Here is a 20133-nt window from a genome sequence, read left to right as displayed (position 1 = left end):
ATGAGGCAAGACTGAAGTTTTCTTGTCTGTGAGTTTAAATACCTACCTGGAGAAATAAAAATGTGCTTAGACTTCTAATTGCTTGCTTGGATGGAGCTGTGTAAAGGTTGTGTTTGTAAATCTTTTCTATGCAAATGTTGTCTGCCTCTCTGACTGCAAGCATTTTTACAACAATTATTTACAGGTTAGTCTTATTGCTTTCCTCTCATAAACCAGACTGTTTTAAATAATAATCTGTGTCAGAAATGGTAATTAAAAAATATCCTTATCTTCTGTTGCAGTGCATGTCTGTTGTTAGGACTTTTATAATAGTTGTGAACACTTTATAGGTTCAGCCTCCTCTTTGCCAACCTATAAAAATGGATTGAAAAGGAAAATAAATGCAACAATACCTTCAAAATATGCCAAATGATGTACTAAAATGTGTGTTGTTAAACAAATTAGTTTCTAGGTGTTTCTGAAGAAAATTGTTTTTTGACTTGGAAATGTTTTGTGTTAAACCCTTTTGCTCTTTCAGCAAGTTTTTAATGACATTGCTATTGCAGCAGATACTTTGAAATAATTGGCATGTTATATCAGGAAATGTATATCTTCTTTTATATTGCTTATGGCGTATTCTGTCTTTTTAAATTCTTTTATAGCACTCAGATGGTTTAGAATTCAAAGACAATAAAAGGGTTAAGGTCTGAATTCTCTTCTGGTTTGCTGCAGCCCTTTGGATCTGGGTATCACTAGGGTTAGATGGGGAGAAAGTCATGACAGGTTAATCTCAGAGTAAGCTGAAGTTACCCAGTGTAAGTTATATTTTATTTCCCAGGGGAGAAAGAAAAAAAAAGAATGGATTCTGCCTAAAATTTTTCCAATTTAAAGAGAACTGACAGCATGATGAATGGTCTCCATTTATGATTAGCACTGTTACAGCTTTTGATTTGTTTTTGTCTTTATGTGTGGTATTAAGATGAGTTTAGCCCTAAAGTCGTGTCAGTGCATGACTCTCAGGTCTGGCAACTCACATTACTGAGTACTGATCTTCCGCTTAAGGAGTTCTGAACCAAAAGTCCTCTTCCCAATTCTTAAATACTACATATTTCAGTGTGATTTGATTTGTGCCAGTTTGATGAATTACCTGTTTTTGCTCTGACTTGGAACTGAAGTAGAACAAAACTTGATTCGACCACATTCTTACTTCATTGATACCTGAATGGAAGAAGGTATTGATTTGACTCCCTGGTGTGTTTTGAGTGAGATCTTTGCCCAGCAGTGCTCCAGTTCTAAGTTTGCTTTGGTGCTGTGGCAGTATAGATGTGTTTAGGTTCTATATGGTGAAAACTGTTCCTGCTTAGCCCTGATGGTGCAACAGAACGGCTTTTATGGCATGGAATGAAAAAAAAACCAAACTCACAGCCAAACACAGAAGGAAAACCAGAAAGGCATTGTAAGCTCTTTGATTCCTCTCTGGTTTATGTACTTCAAAAACAGGTTTTCAAAACTGCCCAAAAGTAATTTAGGAGTGTGAGCTCATTGACAGGGCTAGTTGTTGGTTTTCATTAACAATACCATGAGGATAGCAACGATTTCATGGAAGTATATATATAGCTTGTGGCATCAGAACAGTGGCATGTAAATGCCCGCTGAAGTACCGACATAACTGTGTACAGCAATTTGCAAACAGACCTGTCCTGTTTGGTAAATTATCTTCATACAGAGTAGTTGAACACTTGCCTCCCCCCCATCCCTCTTAAGCATGCAGTTGTAATGTACACCTTTGCATTTCAAAAATGATAGCTTGTTAGATATTTCTGTGCTATTGTTGATATAGGTTAGCTGTGATTATCATTAAATTACCTATTGCAATATAAAACCTGTATTTATAGTGGAATGCTGATTTTACTGGGTTTCAGGAGCCTGTTTTGTTCACTGGAACTATGAGGAAAAACTTAGATCCTTTCAATGAATACACTGATGAAGAGCTGTGGAACGCCTTGGAAGAGGTGACTTACTAAATCTAATAATGTACATCTGGTATTTAAAATCCATGTAACTATAATATTACAGTGCTTGTGTGTGTTAGATTTTGGACATTTTCATCAGGTTTGATAAAGGTATAGCTGTTGATAGAAAAAAGTACACTATCATATGTGTGTTTGTGTATGTGTGTGTACATGTGTGTGCAGGCGCGTATATTGTTATATAAGTCTTTTGTGAAAAAATTATCCTTTGGGATGATGCCTTGGTTATAGTCTGATTCATATCTTGGTTTTAATGAACATTAATAGATTCTTAACAACATGCTTTAATGTTTTTAGAATTCTAATAACTGACACACACTGTAATCCAACTTGGCACTTACTCATTTTGTGTCAGAATATAAAAGGCAAACCTTGCATACTTATTGTTGTGTCATCAGACACACAATAGCTGATTTAAAAGAGAGTTACTCATCCTACAATATGTTGACATGTCAACAGGTGCAACTGAAGGAGGTTGTGGAAGATCTACCCAACAAAATGGAGACACAGCTGGCAGAATCTGGATCTAATTTTAGTGTTGGTCAGAGACAGCTGGTGTGTCTTGCCAGAGCAGTTCTAAAAAAAAATCGTATTCTTATCATTGATGAAGCAACAGCAAATGTGGACCCAAGGTAAAAACAAAATCTGTCATATGAAAATGAGCTGGTTTCTCTTCTAATACGTTCGTCTCTGCTGTAGAGATGAACTTAAATGCTTTATATTTCATGTACTTTGTATTGCTGTTTTATGTTTTTGATGATACCATCATTTTTGTCTATTCAAAACAGGATGATTGAGCTTTGGGTATGGAGCAGATGATATAAACTAAGCACTCAAAAGATCCCTAATTTCAGTGCATTCCATAGAGTAGGGAAATTAATATTCAAAGTTTATTTGTCCTGCAGCCATAGATTAGAAGACAAGAACGTTCTTGAAAATAAATCTCTGTAACATCAGAATAGCCAGGAAACAAGTTGAGTTCTGTTGACTTCTGGAAGAAAAGTTTGTTGGAAATAAATAAATACAAAAGATGTTATTCATCTCACTCCCAAAACCCCCTACAACTAGAAAGGTGAAAAATGGCTGTAAGCAAAACCGGATACTTCTGGTTGTGAATTGCTGTCCTTTCAGATGGCTCAGATGCTGGTGTTGTAAGTTAGAGGTAAAGTAGAGGCAGAAGGTAAGCTGTCCCAAACACCACAGGAATTGCAGAACTGATTTGGAAATGTTGAAGTCTACAGGATGGATTCACTAGTTCATTATTCTGTCTTGTATAATTCAGGCCAGCAGAATTTCCTGAATTCATTTCTTTTTGAACTAGAGTGTACTTCTGGAAGAACATCCAACCTCAATAGCAAAAAAAAAATCAATGACAACCGCTGTTAAATTGTTCCAATAGCTAAGTACCCCCACTGTTAATTTTTGAAACATTTGAAGCCCTGGTGGAAATACTTGGGAAACAATACTGCAAACGTACTGCATCAATTAGTCTGAGCTGAATATATAGTTCCAACAAACTATGGCTTGAGGGAGAGCTCAAAGTCCAAAGAGGACAATAACACAGCAAGTCCCTCAAACAGATGCATTAAGGATTTTGTATGTCATCTGGGCGTGACTCATTTTTCTAACATCTTCTCAGGGGAGAAGTGGTGCCCTACTGGTGTAGCTTTACAGTTCAGCTGACTGTATTTCTAAAACCTGTAGAGAAGTGCAGTCCCTTTCCAGGGATTCTCTTTTTTCTTTTCTTTTTTTCTTTTCTTTTTTTTTTTACTCTTAGTTTATTTTTGGCTGACTTTGATAGATTAACTTTGATTAATCATAGGTGTGGAAATTTAATACTATCTTACTCATCCTCCCTATTTTGGCATCTCACATGTGTGTTCTCAACTTGCACTATCCATTTAATTGATCTTGATTAATGTGTGCTGCAATATATATTATAATAAGGTAAATGTTTGTTTGTATCAACTCTAGGCATAACAATACAAATAATAACTTGGAACTTCTTCTTTGAATTCAGTTTGCATTACAGTCATTATTACCTTTTCCTTAATGTGTTGGTATAACTAGAGCCAAGTATTTTTTAGCTCTGCAATCTGATAGGATGATCATCAGGAAATGCTGATGTGGGTTGCTTAACTGAGCAGTTAGGGAGGCATTTTTGGTGTGTAAGGAAAACCTCCTCCTCTTCTGATGCACAACCCCCATACCTGGCACCATTGTCTCTCACCTGGTGGCAAGCACACATCATATCGAGCACCTGAGATGGGAGACCATGGCAAGCTGCCTCCGCCTCTGGAGATGCTTCTCTTTTTTTTCTTTGTTTTTCTGGCTCTTGATCTCTCTCCCTCGGCAGCCTCAACTGCTGCTGCCACCATGTCCCTTCTGCAGTTCACCCTGGCAGCAGGTGTGAGAAGGCAGGAGTTAGGGAAGGAAGGGTGAGGTGATGTGAGGCAGTGGTGGCACTGTGGCCCATTGTGTGATGGGAACTGTACCTTCCCCAGGGGACTGAGCCCGAGGGGCTCCCCACCACATTTCAGCTCATCTAGGCCGTTCCTGTCTGCTACTGGGAGCGAAGGGAAGGAATTTGAAGTTCATCTTCTCCCTCTTCATATGTTCTGGCTTGCATGTGTACCCACATTTTCTCCCTTGCTCCTCAGAGATGCCACCTGCTCTGCATGTGGCAGAGGTGTGAGTGCTTTTTGGGGGAAGGAGGAGCTTGCCATAAAGAAGGTTGCCCTAAGTCAGACTACCTGCATGATTTATGTGATGACTGATAGACATTTAATTTGATTTTATCTTCTTGGTCCATTCTTACCCTGAAGAATAGATTCTGGTTTTAAAGCAGTTGAAGTGTTCTGGAAAATTGTGTGAAATCTGGAGGAGAAGAGCTGAAAATCTTCATGTAGTTGCTTTGATGATACACAGAAACAAAACCATTAGTAACTGAGACTTTTTAGAAATACTGAATTTGTTTGAATTGTGTTAACTCATATTTTTGCTTATAGAGAACAAAACTTTTGGCGAGCAACCCACTGACATCTTTTTACATTGGTTGTTCATTGAGTGTAGTAAAACCAGCTATTGCACATAGTTCAGTTCATTAGCCATCTTAAACTTGTCAGGTTTAACCTTTTATTACATCTAACTGCTAGCTGTAACTCTTTTGGAGGAATTTTCTAAGTCTCTCTGGAATTGCGTAGTGTGAGATATGCTTTCAGGACAATCCCAGGGGGACATTAGACAGAAGATAATGACTTACCCAGTTTTCCTTTCAGCAGCTTGGTTGCTTCGCATTCAGATCATATTTATTCTTCCTCTTCAGATAGTTTTCTTTTTACACAGTCAACTAATTCAGGTTACACCAGATCTTGGGTTGCTGGGAAACTTGGTGTTAGATCCTCAGCCTGTGGTGCCTGTGGGAGAGCTATACCACCATTTTGTGCTTTCTTATTGTATTGTTCCTTGCAGTAGGGAGTATTGTGGTTCCCATTTTTATATAATCAGATTAGGATTGGGTTTTTGTCATCCAGCAGCCCTGCTTTTAGTATTCAGGTTTCATCTTTGGTTTTTAATGTGCCTGAAAGATGATGGGGTTTGATCTACTGAGGTGGGTGATGAAATCACTTGGTACTTGCCGAGACACTTGCTCAGTGTGGATAGACACCACTAAGAGTCTATTTATGCCCTGAAAAAGGGACAGAAATTATGCTTCTTTTGCTACTTTTCTACCTCTAACTGGTTTGTGATCCAGTCTCTATGCTCTGTCAGCACATAATTCTGCACACAGATGCTTTTCTTGGTCTTTTGAGATTCTCTTGGAGGTTACTGATAGTGCTTCTGCCTGCTGTCCCAAAAACTATGCTCCAAGATCTGCCATGAACCTTGGAGAGGATCTAGCCAAGTGTCAGTCAGCAGACACGTTTGCATGAGATCTTGTACTGTGATATTTGAAGATGGAGCTATTAAGTCTGTTCCTGATTACTCTGAAGTCTCATTTTAGAACATTTGTCACACCCACAATATGGACAGCAGTTTCTTGTTAGTGATAAGCTTGTGTTCAAGAAATACCTGTTTCAGATAATAGTTTGATAGTATCTCTCTAAGAATGAGTTGCTTTTTTCTTTTAAATGTAGGAAGAGGTAGTTCTATAAAGAGGACATGCAATAAAAGAAGATAATATAAATTAATGCAGAGGACAGGGGTATTCAAGGCTGAGGCATTCTTGGAAAACAGTAGGAATAACTTGAGTTACAAATAATTTTAAGCCCTTTGGAAAGTTGTTTCCAAAGTTCCTGAGCCAGCTACGATTCTCATGTTCTGTGGTAGCTTCGCAGAAAACTTCACCTTGAGCTTGACAGTAGAGAAAGAAAAAGGCTTTCTTTACACAATTCTAGGGAGTATTGAATATTGAATATTTCATTTGTTTTGCCATTTCAACCATTGCAGAGAACACACCCTGCTGTGTCTATAAGATTGTTCCATAGTGAGTGTTTTCATGGATGTCCCTGCTTTGCTTTTTGTTTTGGAGGTAAGAGTAGCCAGGTTATTGAGGTGTTGGTGAGAAGAGAGCAAACAAATATACATTCATTAACACTGGGGTGAAAGGACTGGTATAGCTCTGATGTGGAACATGATGAACAACTTCCTCTTCTTAAGGAGATAACACAGAACTAAAGAGCCTGCCCCTGTCCTGACTCCTCTTCCTGTCTCTTCCCCCGTTTGCTTACTGGCCTTTGTTCAAAAAGAGTTGAGGAACACCTGCTTCCCACTTTGTTGTTGAGCTTCTTTTAGGAAGTAGGAGCAGAAGGACCAAGCCTCTCAGACCGTGGTTCAGAACTCAGTTATCGTAAGCTCATGAGAGAGCTTAAATGTTTCTGCCACCAGATGAAGGTAACAGTTAGAAGGCATGGAATTCTTACTTAACTGTTTATGTCTTCCTTCTCTCTGATGATTCTTCCTGTCATCAGCAAGGATCTGTCTTCTCCTTTGTCATGCTGATTGCTTCAGCTTAGCTTGTAGCAGATGCTATGTTCGTCCTTCAGAGCATGAACTCATACTTTCTACTCTACTTTATGGAAACATGATAGTTACCTCATTCCTTTAAGTCATCCTGTTCTTCCAAAGTTGTTCGTCCACTTCTTATTGCTGGTGCCTCCTGGCATGATGGCCTCAGAACAATTCTCTTTGCATAATTCATGAAGTGATACCAGATACTCATCATGTGCAAACAGATTCAGTGTGGAGTACTACTTCTGTCTCAAAAAATACTACTTAATCAGAGGAAGACATGTTTTATGTATTTTTATGTATTTTATTTTATTCTCCCATTACTTCTAAAAATTTGAAGAATTAGGACTTTGCCAGCAACTGATTGCAGCCAACATGTCTGCCTAAATATTCTAGTTTATTCAGATATCTCCTTTGTCTTTTTTTAACCCAATCTGCACATTTTATTATTCTCCAGTCATCATATATGCAGAATAACAAATTCATGGTTTAATAGAAATCCTGGAAATGAGGCTCCTGCCTTCAAGTGCCTGACTTCTTGGCTGGAGCTTCCTTGGTTCAACTAACACCAGTATATTTTGAATTCCTTATGTCATCCTTCTATCTTGGATGAGAATTTTGGTTTCTGTTCCTTTTTCTCCATTGTCTTTTGGGGTTTTTTTGAATGCTGGTGGGTAATATGTGAGCATTCACAAGGCCTGGCTGGTGGGACCCAAGGCTACCTGTGCAGTGCGGGCTGTCAGGTGCCTCTAGAGGGCATTCATCACTGGGTGGTGCCTAATCCAGGTCCTTGGATTCACCTTCCAGCCATGCCTCTTCCCTTTCAAGGACTTAAGAGGGGACTGTAGAGATCTCCACGTATAGGCCTGACTGGTGTGCTCTAAGTTAGGTGGTGTCAGTGCTTCTCTTGTACAGTTAATTACTTCAGTAAGCTCCAGTTCCATGAGTATTGCCCATCTTTTGCCTTACTGCTCATTTACACGGCTAAAGAACATTCTAGTGTCTTAACTACCTATCAGTATAATTTTATTTCCTTTTCACAGTTCTTACCTTTATTTGTGTCAGTTTTTACTTCAGCCCTGTACTTCAGTGTCTGTGCTCTAGCTTAGTTTTCATTCTTTACAAGTCTTATATTTCTTCTGCTGTCCTTTTCTTAGGTGGTGGTTAATTCACACCATAGGCTCACCCTTAACTTGAAATCTTCTATCTCTTTCTTTGAGTTGTGTGTTCCAGTTAATGCTTTTGATTTACAGGGTATGCCAAGTTTTGGGTTTTTTCAGTATTCAAGTTCTTGAGCTATTCCAGTTCTATTTTAGTTTACCAACCATCTTCTCTAATTAATCTTCTTTTGCATTTGAAATCAAGAACCTTAGTTCTATGCTGCCTTGTGTTTGTTCTTCAGATGATTTTCAATGAGGGATATGTACTTTGACCAGTTTTTCTTCACTGCTTGCATGAACTAAATCTTGAAAGAGAGCAACAATGGATTTTGGTGTAGAAATCAGTAGAACTATCTCAATCTACAGAGTTTTCCCTTTTCTTTAATCTAAGTCTGAGAAATTAGTCTCCTGAAATGAAGCCTTTTGCTCTACTTAAAACAAGAAACCCTTTCCTCATGAGGTATGAAAGGATAAATTTTGGATTATGTTCCATGATACGCCTCCAAGTCATCTGGTATAACAAGAGGAAGAAGCGCTGTGATAACTTTAGAAGCATATTTCCTTCTATCCACTCATGTTTGATGAAGTCATAAAACCTGCCTGCTATTCGGTTATCCATGCAAACATCTTATTTTTGTCTGCATTGCTCTTGCTGTGTTTCAGAACAGATGAGTTCATTCAAAAGACGATCCGTGAGACCTTTGCTCACTGCACAGTGCTGACCATTGCACACCGCTTGAACACCATTATTGACAGTGATAGGATTATGGTAAGACAGTTAACTGCTTCACTGTTGTTTTTTTTTTTTATTTCCTGAAGAATAATGTTATTGACCCTTCTTCATTTTGATCCAAAAGTGGGTAGGAGTGTAAGTCATATGTTAGGCTTGTCCAAGTGAACCTTATTATCCTAGCTATTGTAACTTACAGTTCATGAGACTGTAGATGTAATGACCTGGAAAGAATTCTTGCTTTCTCTGGCCTTGTGCTTTCCATCCCACAAAGCACAAACCCACTGCAGGTGAAGTGCAGCCAGGAGACCTGAGCAAATCAGCTCTGCCAGTACTGGGAGCCTGTGAAGTCACACCTGTGGGGTTCTGGACAGTCAGCTGGGTTCAGCCAGGTCTACGAATGCAGTCTCAGTGGGAGGCAGCTGGTGTGGGGTGTGTGAGGAGGAGGAGGTGGTGGAGGTTCTGGGGCAGGAGGATGGAGGTAAGGAGACAGCAGCTGCCCTGGGGCAAAGGTAGTGATGGACTGGTGAGGTAATGAACATGGTCAGCTTTCCAAAGCAAGGTTCAAACAGAGAAGATGGAGCTCTACCAACACATCAGCCTCGGTGGTCTTTGCTCCCAACAGAGGAATTGTTACATCATATCTGCCACCCTGTCTGCCCCACAGTGCGCTGTACATGCATGGAAATTAGGAAACACTCGCTGATTATTTTCATAAAGGCAGTGGTGTTCCCTGGGCTCTCAGGAAATCCACCTGGTTTGTGCCCTTGACATAGTGTGCAGCCTGCAGTTCTACAATTTCCTGCAATAAGAACACGAGCCCTTTGCAAGCATCTTCTTCACAGCTGGTTAATGAAACAACTGGCATAGAGGGCAAACTGTGTTCATAGGTAAAACTCAAATTTTAACTGGACTTCAAGCAGAAATTAACCTTCACCTCTTGGTGGTAACCTTAAAAAATACCTCTCAACTTCTGTCTTATGAAAGTGAAACATAATTGTTTCCTTTTTTTTTTTTAACTGGATTCTCAAAACATTTTGAAATCTTTGAGTTAAAGTGGTTGCCTGAACTACACAAAATTAAACAATTCCATCTGCTGAGGTGAGTGGTGTTCTGAGGAATAGAATAGATTGTGAGCTCAGTGATTATAGTTTACTTACAAAGAGAGAAACCAGCAGAACTGCCATAAGTAGTCATGTAATTGCAAGCATTTAACGTATAATAAATAAATATTTTCTTCTCTGGTGAATACCTCCCCACAGGTGTAATGGATATGTTGGTGTTTTCTACAACTGAAATGAACAAAAGATTTGTGAGGAAACAACTGTGACCTAATTAATAGCTGTGTGTGTTTGTTAGCTGTCCAAAAGGATTTCTGTGGGTTTTGGTTCATTAACTACCATTAACATGTTAGGCACAGAATGCTCTCTCCACAAAGATATTTTTCTAGCTTACCTTTAATGTCATGAAGTTGCAGTGAAAATGAAATGTTTTATTTACTTTTTATGCCAGAAATTGTTGGAGCAAAGCATAGAAATCACCCTTTCCCCCAAACTACTCAGGATAATTGCAACTACATAGCTACTCTATTGCACTTTAAGTGTCCAAACATTATTCTTATTGTTATGTTGTTTCAGTTTAGTCACTATTAAGATTTCTAGTTTCCTAATTGTCTAATAGTCTTTAATGCTTTTGGCTTCTTTAGAGTATTAAGAAAGAGATTTGCAAGATGTGTCTTTGAGTCTGCAGTCAGTAGTAACTTCTAAATATTTTTCATCTTTTTGCATTGCTCCATTTTAATCTTACAGATTTCTGTAAACTGGGAGAGGGAGGAGGGTGGGAAGCCTGATAACAAAAAGAAGAAACTGACATGTAGCTTCATATCAATCCTGTTTTCTTGACATCCTTACTCAGTTATTGATTCTGTTTAGGGGCAAATCAGAATTATCATCTCATACTTAGAATGATCAGAATTATGGCAGGTGTGCTTCTGTTACACTTAATTACTTGGTTTACTTGGGCATGTAACTCCCAGTAGGAGCAAAGCAGAATTTTGGAAGAAAAACATGTTAAAAATGCCAAGAATAAGAATATTCCTCTAGAAGACTAAGTATTCGTTAATAAGGGCTATTAATAAAATCAGCATTCATGGAAAATTAGTTATTTACTTCAATATCACAAAATTTGAGAAGACTTAGCTAAAGAAAGCTTTTAGTGTGTTCTGTAATTTGCTTAGTCAGTGGTATATTTTAGTCATTCACAAATTTAACTTGATGTACATTCTTTTTCAAGAGGCAGAAATGCACAAAGAAAGTACCTGGTATTATTAAAAGTCTTGGTTTTGTTTCTCTTTTAATTGAAACCTCTAGATGCAATAATGCCTTATTTATAAGCCATCCCAAATCTCTGTTGTTTGCTGTCGTGGTAAGTTTTTTAGAAAGTGAAGGAAGAAGATAGAACCTGGCAGTCAAAATATTAACATTTGTCTTTTGACAAATAATGAGTAATTTATTTTTCAAACAAATTTTGGGCGCACTTGTTCAGTTCTCTTAAATCAATTACGAATGTTCAAGCCCACTCCTGAACAAGTGGACATCACCTGGGGCTTTCCTCCCTTCCCACTGAGTCATACTGAAAGGAACCTCCTGCTCTAAGCAGGGTCAGCACTAATTTCACATCAGGTTGCTCAGGAATTTTTCCATTTGAGTCTTGAAAACTTTGAGAAATGGAGATTCCACAGTCTCTGGGCTACCTCCTCCAATACTTAATTATCTTCATTGTTAAATCTTTTTTCTCCTTATATTCCAGTGAGAGTCTTTCTTCCTTTTATGGCAATTGTATCTTGTTTTCCCACTGTGTATCTCACTAAAGAGCCTTCTGTCTTCTCATAACTTCTTTGTAGATATGGGAAGGTTGCTGTTAAGTCCCCTGGAGCCATCATTTCTCCAGGGTGAACACGCCCTGCTCCATCAGCCTCTCCTCATAGGTGTTCCAGTTCACTGACCACCCTGGTAACCCTATTTCAAGCTTGCTCAAATTTACCTTGCTTTTTCATGTACTGGGGGGTCAAAACTGGTCATCATGTCTTGAGTGTGTTGGCTGCAGTCTCCAGCTTGGCATTGTCCGTGAGTTTTTGATTAAATTCCGTTTGATTACTGGTTAAAGCAGAACTTTCCAAAAAGAAACTGTTCACCTTTAGGGTTAATCCAGACATTAAAAAAAAAAATTAGAACAGAAAATAATTTTGAGAAAGTCATGAGAAAATGTCAAGTTGGATGAGTATGGAAATAGGAACTGAACGTGAACTGTTGCATGTCTGCTCACACCCGTCGTAATAACCGGTTCTATTTTAGAGGAGAAGAAAAGCCTACTCAGGGAGGGAAAAAAGGAAGAACAGAATATATTTTATACAACTGTAGACAAATCTGGCCTCAGGAGTTGTTTTAATTCTCGTTTGTTCCATTCCCAAAACCATACCTCTGCTTTCATAATCCAGGTCACGCCTTAAGAGTATTTCCATTATATCTGTCTTAGTGATAAACACATTTTATCAGAACTTCAAACGCTTGAGATCATTGAGGGAAGAGCTGTATTGTGTAACGTGATACTCTCTAACCCAATCGCCTCAATGAGTAATACTACATTGCACTTGCATAGGACCTTTCATCTGGAAATTGTAACGCTCTTTATAAACATTAATTAATTAAACTTCAAACACCTGGGTGAGATAGGGAAGTATCCACACAATCTTTGGAACCAAAGTTGGAAAGACTTGTTAAGTCAGCCCATCAAATAATACTACCATAAAATTATAATCCAGTGGTTTTCAAGCTCCTTTTTTTTCTTCCCTCTGTACTGCTCCAGCACCTAATAGGGCACTTTCTCATTCCTTTTCCTTCATTACTTTGAGAAGCCAAGTTGTAACTCTTCCCATCAGGTGCTAGAAGTACCCCTTTTAGCTCTCTGGCACAGGTAGGCTGCCTGGCAGAAGGGGAGGGCAGGATGAAAGCTGCAGTTACCCCTTCTGTAATGGCTAATGCTGGCAGAAGCTCAGCTCAGGCTTGCTTCACTGGTCCCTCACTCCCTGTAGCTTCCCCACCACCTCAACAGCTGATTCCCTGTCCCGTCCTCACCATAGAGGGCAAAGGTCTTTTATGTAAACTACATCTAACACTTGTGGCAGCCAGTGGGCACCACTCCCAAGACTTCCAGGGGGATCTTATATAATCCCTGTCACCCATTCCTCCCCCTCCTCTCTGCTTCCTTCTCCAGGTTGAGAAGTGCTTTTTAGAAACTCTGTTTTTACAGAGAGGAAAACAGAAGCATACAGAAATTGAGGCTCACCCAGGGACGTAGTGGTTCAGTAGCAAATAAAGTATATGCATATAAAGTTCTGGCAAGAACCTGATGGAGTTGTTTGCTGTATATACTATGCTGTGGCCTCTCCAGAGGAAAGCCACAGAGTCAAAACTTGTGCATTTTTCAATGACAAGGATGTTTCTCCAGAGGGTTTTCATATCAGTGCAATACCTCTTTGAAATGGAAACTCTTTATGCAAGCAGAACTTGATCTAGTAATTAAAAACTGTCATTCAAATAGGAAGTTTTTGATGAGAGAATCATGGGAAGAGATTTGATTTATTTATGGGAAAACCTGTTGTGGTTACATTCTGAAATGACTAATATGCAGGGTAACAATACAATGCACTTCACAGCCAGACCTGAGTTGTTTTTTCTGGTCAATAGAAAATGACTTCCCACGTCTTTCCGGTGCGCCTCCCTCATTCGGTTATTCTCATTTTTCTCATGTTGTGTTTGCCATGGTGGAACATCTGGGCCTCATAAATCAGGAACTGTGTTTCCTGTGCTGTAGATGTCTAACTTCAGCAGAGCAATCAGTCCACCAAGAGTAAGTATAAACATCTTGGAATCAAAGAGAGAGAGGGAGATCTGGGCGGTGTGGTGTGTGGTAAAAGGCCGTCACCTACAGCTATATAGAAAATGCTGAGCAGCAGACAAGGTCTGAGCCCTTGTCTCTCTCTGGAGTTCTGATACCTGACCCAGTAGTGCAAATTATTATCCTTCATCCATCCAAGTGGAGATGAGACAGGGGTGATAGACATCTAAGTGAATATGGTGGTGATGGTCATACTGCCCTTTCTTCCTTACCATGGGGATGACAGCATTCTTCCAGAAAGTGCAGAAATCTGTGCTCTGTCTAAAGAGGTCTGGTTGCAATGGTCCCCATTCCCCAAAAAGTGTCGTGTGCTCCGTGTACCCAGGGCAGCCAGTTTAAGCCCTTCCTTTGCTCTTCCTTGCATTTCCCTTGCCAGAAGAGCAAGAGTCATCAGAGGATAGCAAAAGGGAGCCTGAATCTGCAGCCCAGTGAGAGGCAGAGCTCTTGTAGCAGTGGGGAGGCCCCATCTGTCCTGCTGATACCTTCATGTGGGCTTTCACTGCAGTGGCCCAGCTTCAGATGGAGATATGGAGAACACAGGAAAGTAGTGGTGGTACACTTAAATTAGTAATACTGAGTTAGTCGGAAAAGCTATGGTCTGTTGACTCTTCTTTAGGTGGCTTTCTTTTCCACTTATTTAAATATCACTGCTGGAAAATGAATGTGTTTCACAGCAAATCTCAACATTCTGCTTAGGGGGTATTATCTTAAGTCACTAGACACAGAACATGCAATCCTGGCTGTAGAACAGTTCTTTTTGAAAGCTGTGTCCCACCATTGGTGTTGACTCTCTGGCTTCAGTGTGTCTGTGTCAGAGTGTTTCCTTGCTGGAGAACTGCCGCGCTGTCAGACACTGGCCCTCAAGTGCTTGGGATGTCTAAGAAAGGTCAATTGATGAGACAATAAATATTGCTGGAGCCTGGGATGATAGAATGTGAAAATTTATGAAAATAAGAATTTTATGACTTCCTTCAAAATTCCAAAGCAGAACAACTGGATGGGTATAAAATTGGTATTTTTTTTCATTCTGTAACAGAAAGGTGGAAGTGGATTTGACCTTCTGTGAGCCCAGTATCTGGAGTGTGGTGAAATATTACTGCATATTATGCTTGTGCTATTGAAGTCTGTTCTGTTAAAGAATGTAAAAGGAGCTTAATGGATTATAGTAGCTAGAATAGATGCCAGAATTTTGCAACTAAGCATCTAATTCTTCATAAAAACCTTAAAGTACCTTGTAGGTCTGAATCTAGTAATCTGCAGTAAAATTGCTACATTCATACTGGTGCACCTGCTGTCATTATTCAGAAGGAACAAACACTAATAAAGCTCCTTTTTTGACTCAACCTCTTTCTTGAAAATATGGACTAAGGAATATTAGAACTAAATTAGTTCTTGTTTTTATTCAACCTAAGAAAGATTCCCACTGAGTTCTGGGACCAAAGTCTGTTGAGTAAGGAAATGTGAAGACAATAATATGAAGGGTGCTCATAGAAGGGGACCTGCATGGAGAGCAGAGGGCCTGGAAACCATTAGGTTTCTCCTTTCTTTTGTTAACTCAAGACTTCCAGAGTTTCTGTAAGAGCTACAAATTTAGCAAATAATTTTTCAGAAATGGTCAGTTTTGATTCTGAACAACACAAAGGCAGGTTCCAGTGCTCCCAGGTCTTCTGAAACTGGGTTGATGTTTACCAAACCAGAAGAGAAAGCAAAATCCTCCCTTTTTCTTTCTTGGAAGTTAGTGAATTCCACAAATATGAGCAGTGAAGATGTTGCTTTCAAAGCTGAGTAATATATGCATCTTTACCATTAAAAGAAGATTCTATATTGGTGTTTAGGCCAGGTTTTGCATGAGATACTGAGCTATGTGCCATGGTCCTGTATCAGAGCGGGTCTTGTCAGCTGGAGTGTCTGTGACAGTTGTTAATGTCACACCTGGCCTATCTGCCTCTAAAATCAGTCATAATCCCAAAGACCTTGAAAATACACTAGAATTCTTGATTCTCTCTGCCAGTTTTAAGCCACACTTCTCTAAAACATTGGCATCTTTAGTTCTTAAAAGCTGCTCCCATTTCAAGAGGGCTGCCCAACAAGATTCTTCTTTTGCCTAAATAAAAAAAGTAATTATTGAGGCAGTACTTCACATTCAAACAAAGAATTTGAATTTTAATTTCTGCAGGAAGTGAAGCCAATGTTTGATGAACTTTGATCTCTCAGTCTGTCAGGCATTTGTGTGTGAATGTGTTTCCATCAGTGTAAGAACAGGATGGTCGTATCATGTTTCTTTAAAGACAATGATATGGAATCTAGACTGTACTAGAAATACTAACACATCTTTAGAGAATGATTTTTGCTTGCTGAGAAATACTGTATTACTGTTTAAAAGCAAATTAGCACAGGTCATGCTGGTGGCTGGTGCCCTGAGCAGAGAGTTTCTGATAAGGTGAAACTCTGTGCATGGCAGCTGAGCCACAAGTTCATTGTCATCAGAAACTGATAAAACCAGGAGACATGCTCAGTCATCTGCAACAATATTCCTTAACCTCTTGAAAAGTATAATATCCTTGTAGCTTATCTCCCCTTCTAAGACCCTCAAAAGCCTTATTGAAGAGTGGGATTTTTTAAACTGAAGTATATCATATATCACTTCAGGGCCACATTTGAGCCATTCTGCAATCCCAGTTGAGAAATGTGGCTTTGCACAGTGGTGGAAGCAGTCATTACTGATTGACCAAGGGGGAGGTTTGTCAGGATGCAGGTGTTCTTGTCAGCTGCTGGTAAGCACTGGCACGAGGCATGTTCAACCCTCTGAAGCAAGGATTGGACTTACACTGGTATATCAGATGTTTGCAGGTGAGGAAACTGCCATACAAGAGACGTCTGCAGTGTGTCGTTAACAGAGTTCTTCAGTGAGACACAGAAGGAGTTAATATCGAGGGATCATCACTAGAATAAGTCTCATTACTACTACATATGTCATTGGTATTTTTCCCCATGACATTCCATCCAGCTTGCAGTGGCACGCCATCAGTTGGAGGAAAATAAGGTAGATTTTTTAAAAATTTAAAAATTTAGATTTTTTTCAATTGCAAAGAACCTAAAGAGAACCTGTGTGAACCAATTTACCAGGCAGTGCTGCATGCTCAATTTCCCCTAAGTGGCAGCCAAAGAATAATTTCAGTTTAGAGAAACCCACTTTTTCTGATTACAGAACAAGATGTCTAAAGTTGCCTTTTCTGTGAAGCAGGGGATAGAAGGGGTACGTGTCAAATCCTAATGACCAGTGGCAATTCTGGCATTGTTACAGCAAAGTTAAACTCTGCTGAGGTGAGTTATTTGGAAAATCTGAAAATAATAATTCAGATTATAAGAAGGTGAATTCCCAGGTCTACTCTGTTCTGTTAATGTACATGATGCATGAAAAATGCATTATTTGACACCAAATTTGTCTGGAGTTACTGGTAGAATAATCTGTATAGGAGCCCTGAAGGAGCATGGGGAACGCTTTGAATAAACCTGAAGGCTTAAGAAAAATCAAAACAAAAAGCCCAAAAAAATAACCAACCAAAGCTCCACCACCAAAAAAAAAAAAAAAAAAGGAAAGAAAAGAGAAAAGAGAAAAGAACCATTTAAAATGGTTTCTGAGTTATATTTGCAGCCTTCTGAATGTGCTTCAATGTTCACAAACATGTTTAGATAGGTTGATATTTATAAATGATTCCTCAGAGAAGTATGTGCATGTTTCTGATCTGTTTTGACAAACCATGATGAGACAGAAGAGACAGAACATGCTTGCATCTGAACTTAATGCCAACTGGAGTACAGGCTGTTGACTCTTTCCCACAAAGCTATGTATTGTCTTGGGTGAATATATTTCTTATATGATGTAACCAGAAGCATCTCCTGAATATTCTCCTCTTCCCAGGACTTTATTGAAGATCATCTTGATGTATGCTCTCTGAGGAAAACATTGTTCAAAGTTGTACTCCTAGCAGAGTTTTGAACTTTAATAATGATTTTTTTGTTTGGTGATGTCTTCTCCAAGTCTAAATTAAATCAGATGTATTCCCAAGGAGATAATTTCCCTGAATTATTTTCCTTTTGAATAGGAAATAAAAACATTTATGATCAACTTTTAAATGTCCCATTTCCCCTCTAGCTTAATGGTGAATATGAACGTGAATAAGAATACTAGTCATTCCTCAATAATAATTGAAATAAATTCCCATGCCCCCCTCCTCTGTTGCTGAACACTTCCAACCTTGGATTGTTTTTTTCCTCAGAATGTTTTATAACTATTGTTCTCTTGGTTTGTCTGCTTTTGTTGCTGAAAGTTAGAAAACACAGAATTTAGAACTTTGTTTTTTGTGTCTGTGGAGAGCTGTAAGTACATGGTGGTTGTTACAGTGTTTTAGAAGACTCTTGTTCTTACTCTCTCTGTGGCCAATGACACTTCTTTCACATATATTAATCTACAAAGAAGATTGTAAAATTCACTTACAGAATGAGTGTTGGCTTCTGCAAGCTGAAGCAAAATGTAGCGCTCAAATCTTACCCAAATTTAGTTCAGCAACATTTTTGTGGCATAGGCAAATACTCCTGTGCTAGTTAGAGTTAACATAAACACATTTAAATGGCTAATAATCTTCTCATGTTTGATATTGCAGGTCAAGATCAAACACTTCTTTTCTGTTTCTCTGTCCTTCCCTGTCATATTTAGTCATCCCCTTTCTGTGTTATTCTGTGCCCTGAAATTCAAACAAAGTGCTGTTCCAAACTATGTTGTCTTCCACCAATATGGTTCTTAATGTTCTGGAAAGATCACAACTCAGATGAGCAGTCACTGCCCCAGACTATTTAACCAGGATGGAACATTAGGTGAAATAGAATTAGATGGCATGTGAGGATTTTATTCAAGAGTGATACATCATCTGAGCCCTGTTTGAACTTAAATGTCTCTGTATTGCTGCTTGAGTAATGCTAATTTGGATAGCTATAAGTGAAGATGTTTTCACCATTCTCAGGGAGGTGAGCAAATTCCATTGAACAGCAATTTTCCTGCATGTTTTCTTTTGTATGATTGCAGCCAATTTTGTAAATTTTGTACTGTTGGAATTACTCTTTCATATGAGAAAATCCTGTTGAAGCCATAAAGGTGGTACTGCAAAGGCAAGAACAGTGCAGGCAAGGTAAAAGAAGCTGCCGGTGCAAGAGGGTGGAGAATCTGGCCCTGGTTTACATATGACCACTTTGGGTTTATATAACTCTTTTGTGTTTGTTTTTATTTCACTCTGGGCTGTCTAAGTATTTCACAGGCAGTTAGCTCCCACAGAATGATCAAGTCTTTATTTCATGTATTTTACGAAGATTCATGGTGAGGAGCTGAAAAGTTGAGTGATTTGCACAAAACCCCTCTCTCAATATCTGCACTGCAGTCTGTGATGAAATTCAAGTCTGATTCAGAGTCAAGTGCTCCTGTGTGTGTCCTCCACAATCTCCCTGTGATCTGATTTCGCCAGCTACAAGCTTCTCTGGTTCTCCTGTATCGAGTTCCACTGGTACAACTGCCTTGGGATGCATCTGGGTTCGATTCTCTTGTATTGTGCAGTGATAAGCGTTGCGAGTTGATCGGAAAATATGTGGCTGGTAAACACCAGATTCCACCTTTCCTGAATGATTAGCTGGCTTTTTGAAGTCCTAATGATTTTAATTTGGCTTGGAGTCAGTGAGTAAGAGTATGCAAAGCCTTAGCCAAAGTACCTATTTATTTATGTAAATCTTATCAGCACACATTTCTTCAAAGAAGAGTACCTATCTCTTTGTCTAAGTGCTTTTTAATAAATATATAAATATATATATGTATAACTACCAAGTAAACCAGCCTAAATTTTCTCTATTGTCTCGTGGATGACAGCACTTAGTAGAAAGTGGTTTTCCGTGGTGAACAGGGTTTATAGTGTTCCTGACTTGTAGGAATGATATTGTCTGTTTGGTTTCATTCTTCATTTTTCATTTCAGATTTTTTTTTTAAAGTAACACAGCTTATTTTTCTATGGCTGTTCTGTTTATCTTTATAACCAAGTTTGGGTTCTGTTCCCAAAGAAAGGCTATGAGTAGGTTAATGATTTGTTTAAAATGTGGATGGAGTTTCTCTGGACAGAAATCGCTCACTCTCTCTGTTCATCTTCTGGACTTGACTGTTTAAAACTTGGCAAGAAAGAATAATTTTTTCCCTTTCCCCAGGTTCTCTGCAGGGGAAAGATTGTCTGTG

The 20133-nt window shown here is 39.0% G+C and overlaps 1 protein-coding gene across 1 annotated transcript in view; it reads left to right on the top strand.

Moving 5' to 3' along the window:
* Nucleotides 1-20133, top strand: part of ABCC4 (ATP binding cassette subfamily C member 4) — a 141713-nt gene that overhangs the window by 109492 nt on the left and 12088 nt on the right. Inside the window, exons 27-29 of the mRNA XM_058821742.1 lie at nucleotides 1902-1991; nucleotides 2469-2641; nucleotides 8843-8948. Of these exons, the coding sequence (XP_058677725.1) occupies nucleotides 1902-1991; nucleotides 2469-2641; nucleotides 8843-8948 (369 nt within the window). The remainder of the gene's footprint in view (nucleotides 1-1901; nucleotides 1992-2468; nucleotides 2642-8842; nucleotides 8949-20133) is intronic.

This window comes from Ammospiza caudacuta, chromosome 2, assembly GCF_027887145.1.
Source record: "Ammospiza caudacuta isolate bAmmCau1 chromosome 2, bAmmCau1.pri, whole genome shotgun sequence".
Classification (NCBI taxonomy): Eukaryota; Metazoa; Chordata; class Aves; order Passeriformes; family Passerellidae; genus Ammospiza; species Ammospiza caudacuta.
Note: the sequence above shows the minus strand (reverse complement) of the source record. Positions and strands in the feature narration are given on the sequence as shown.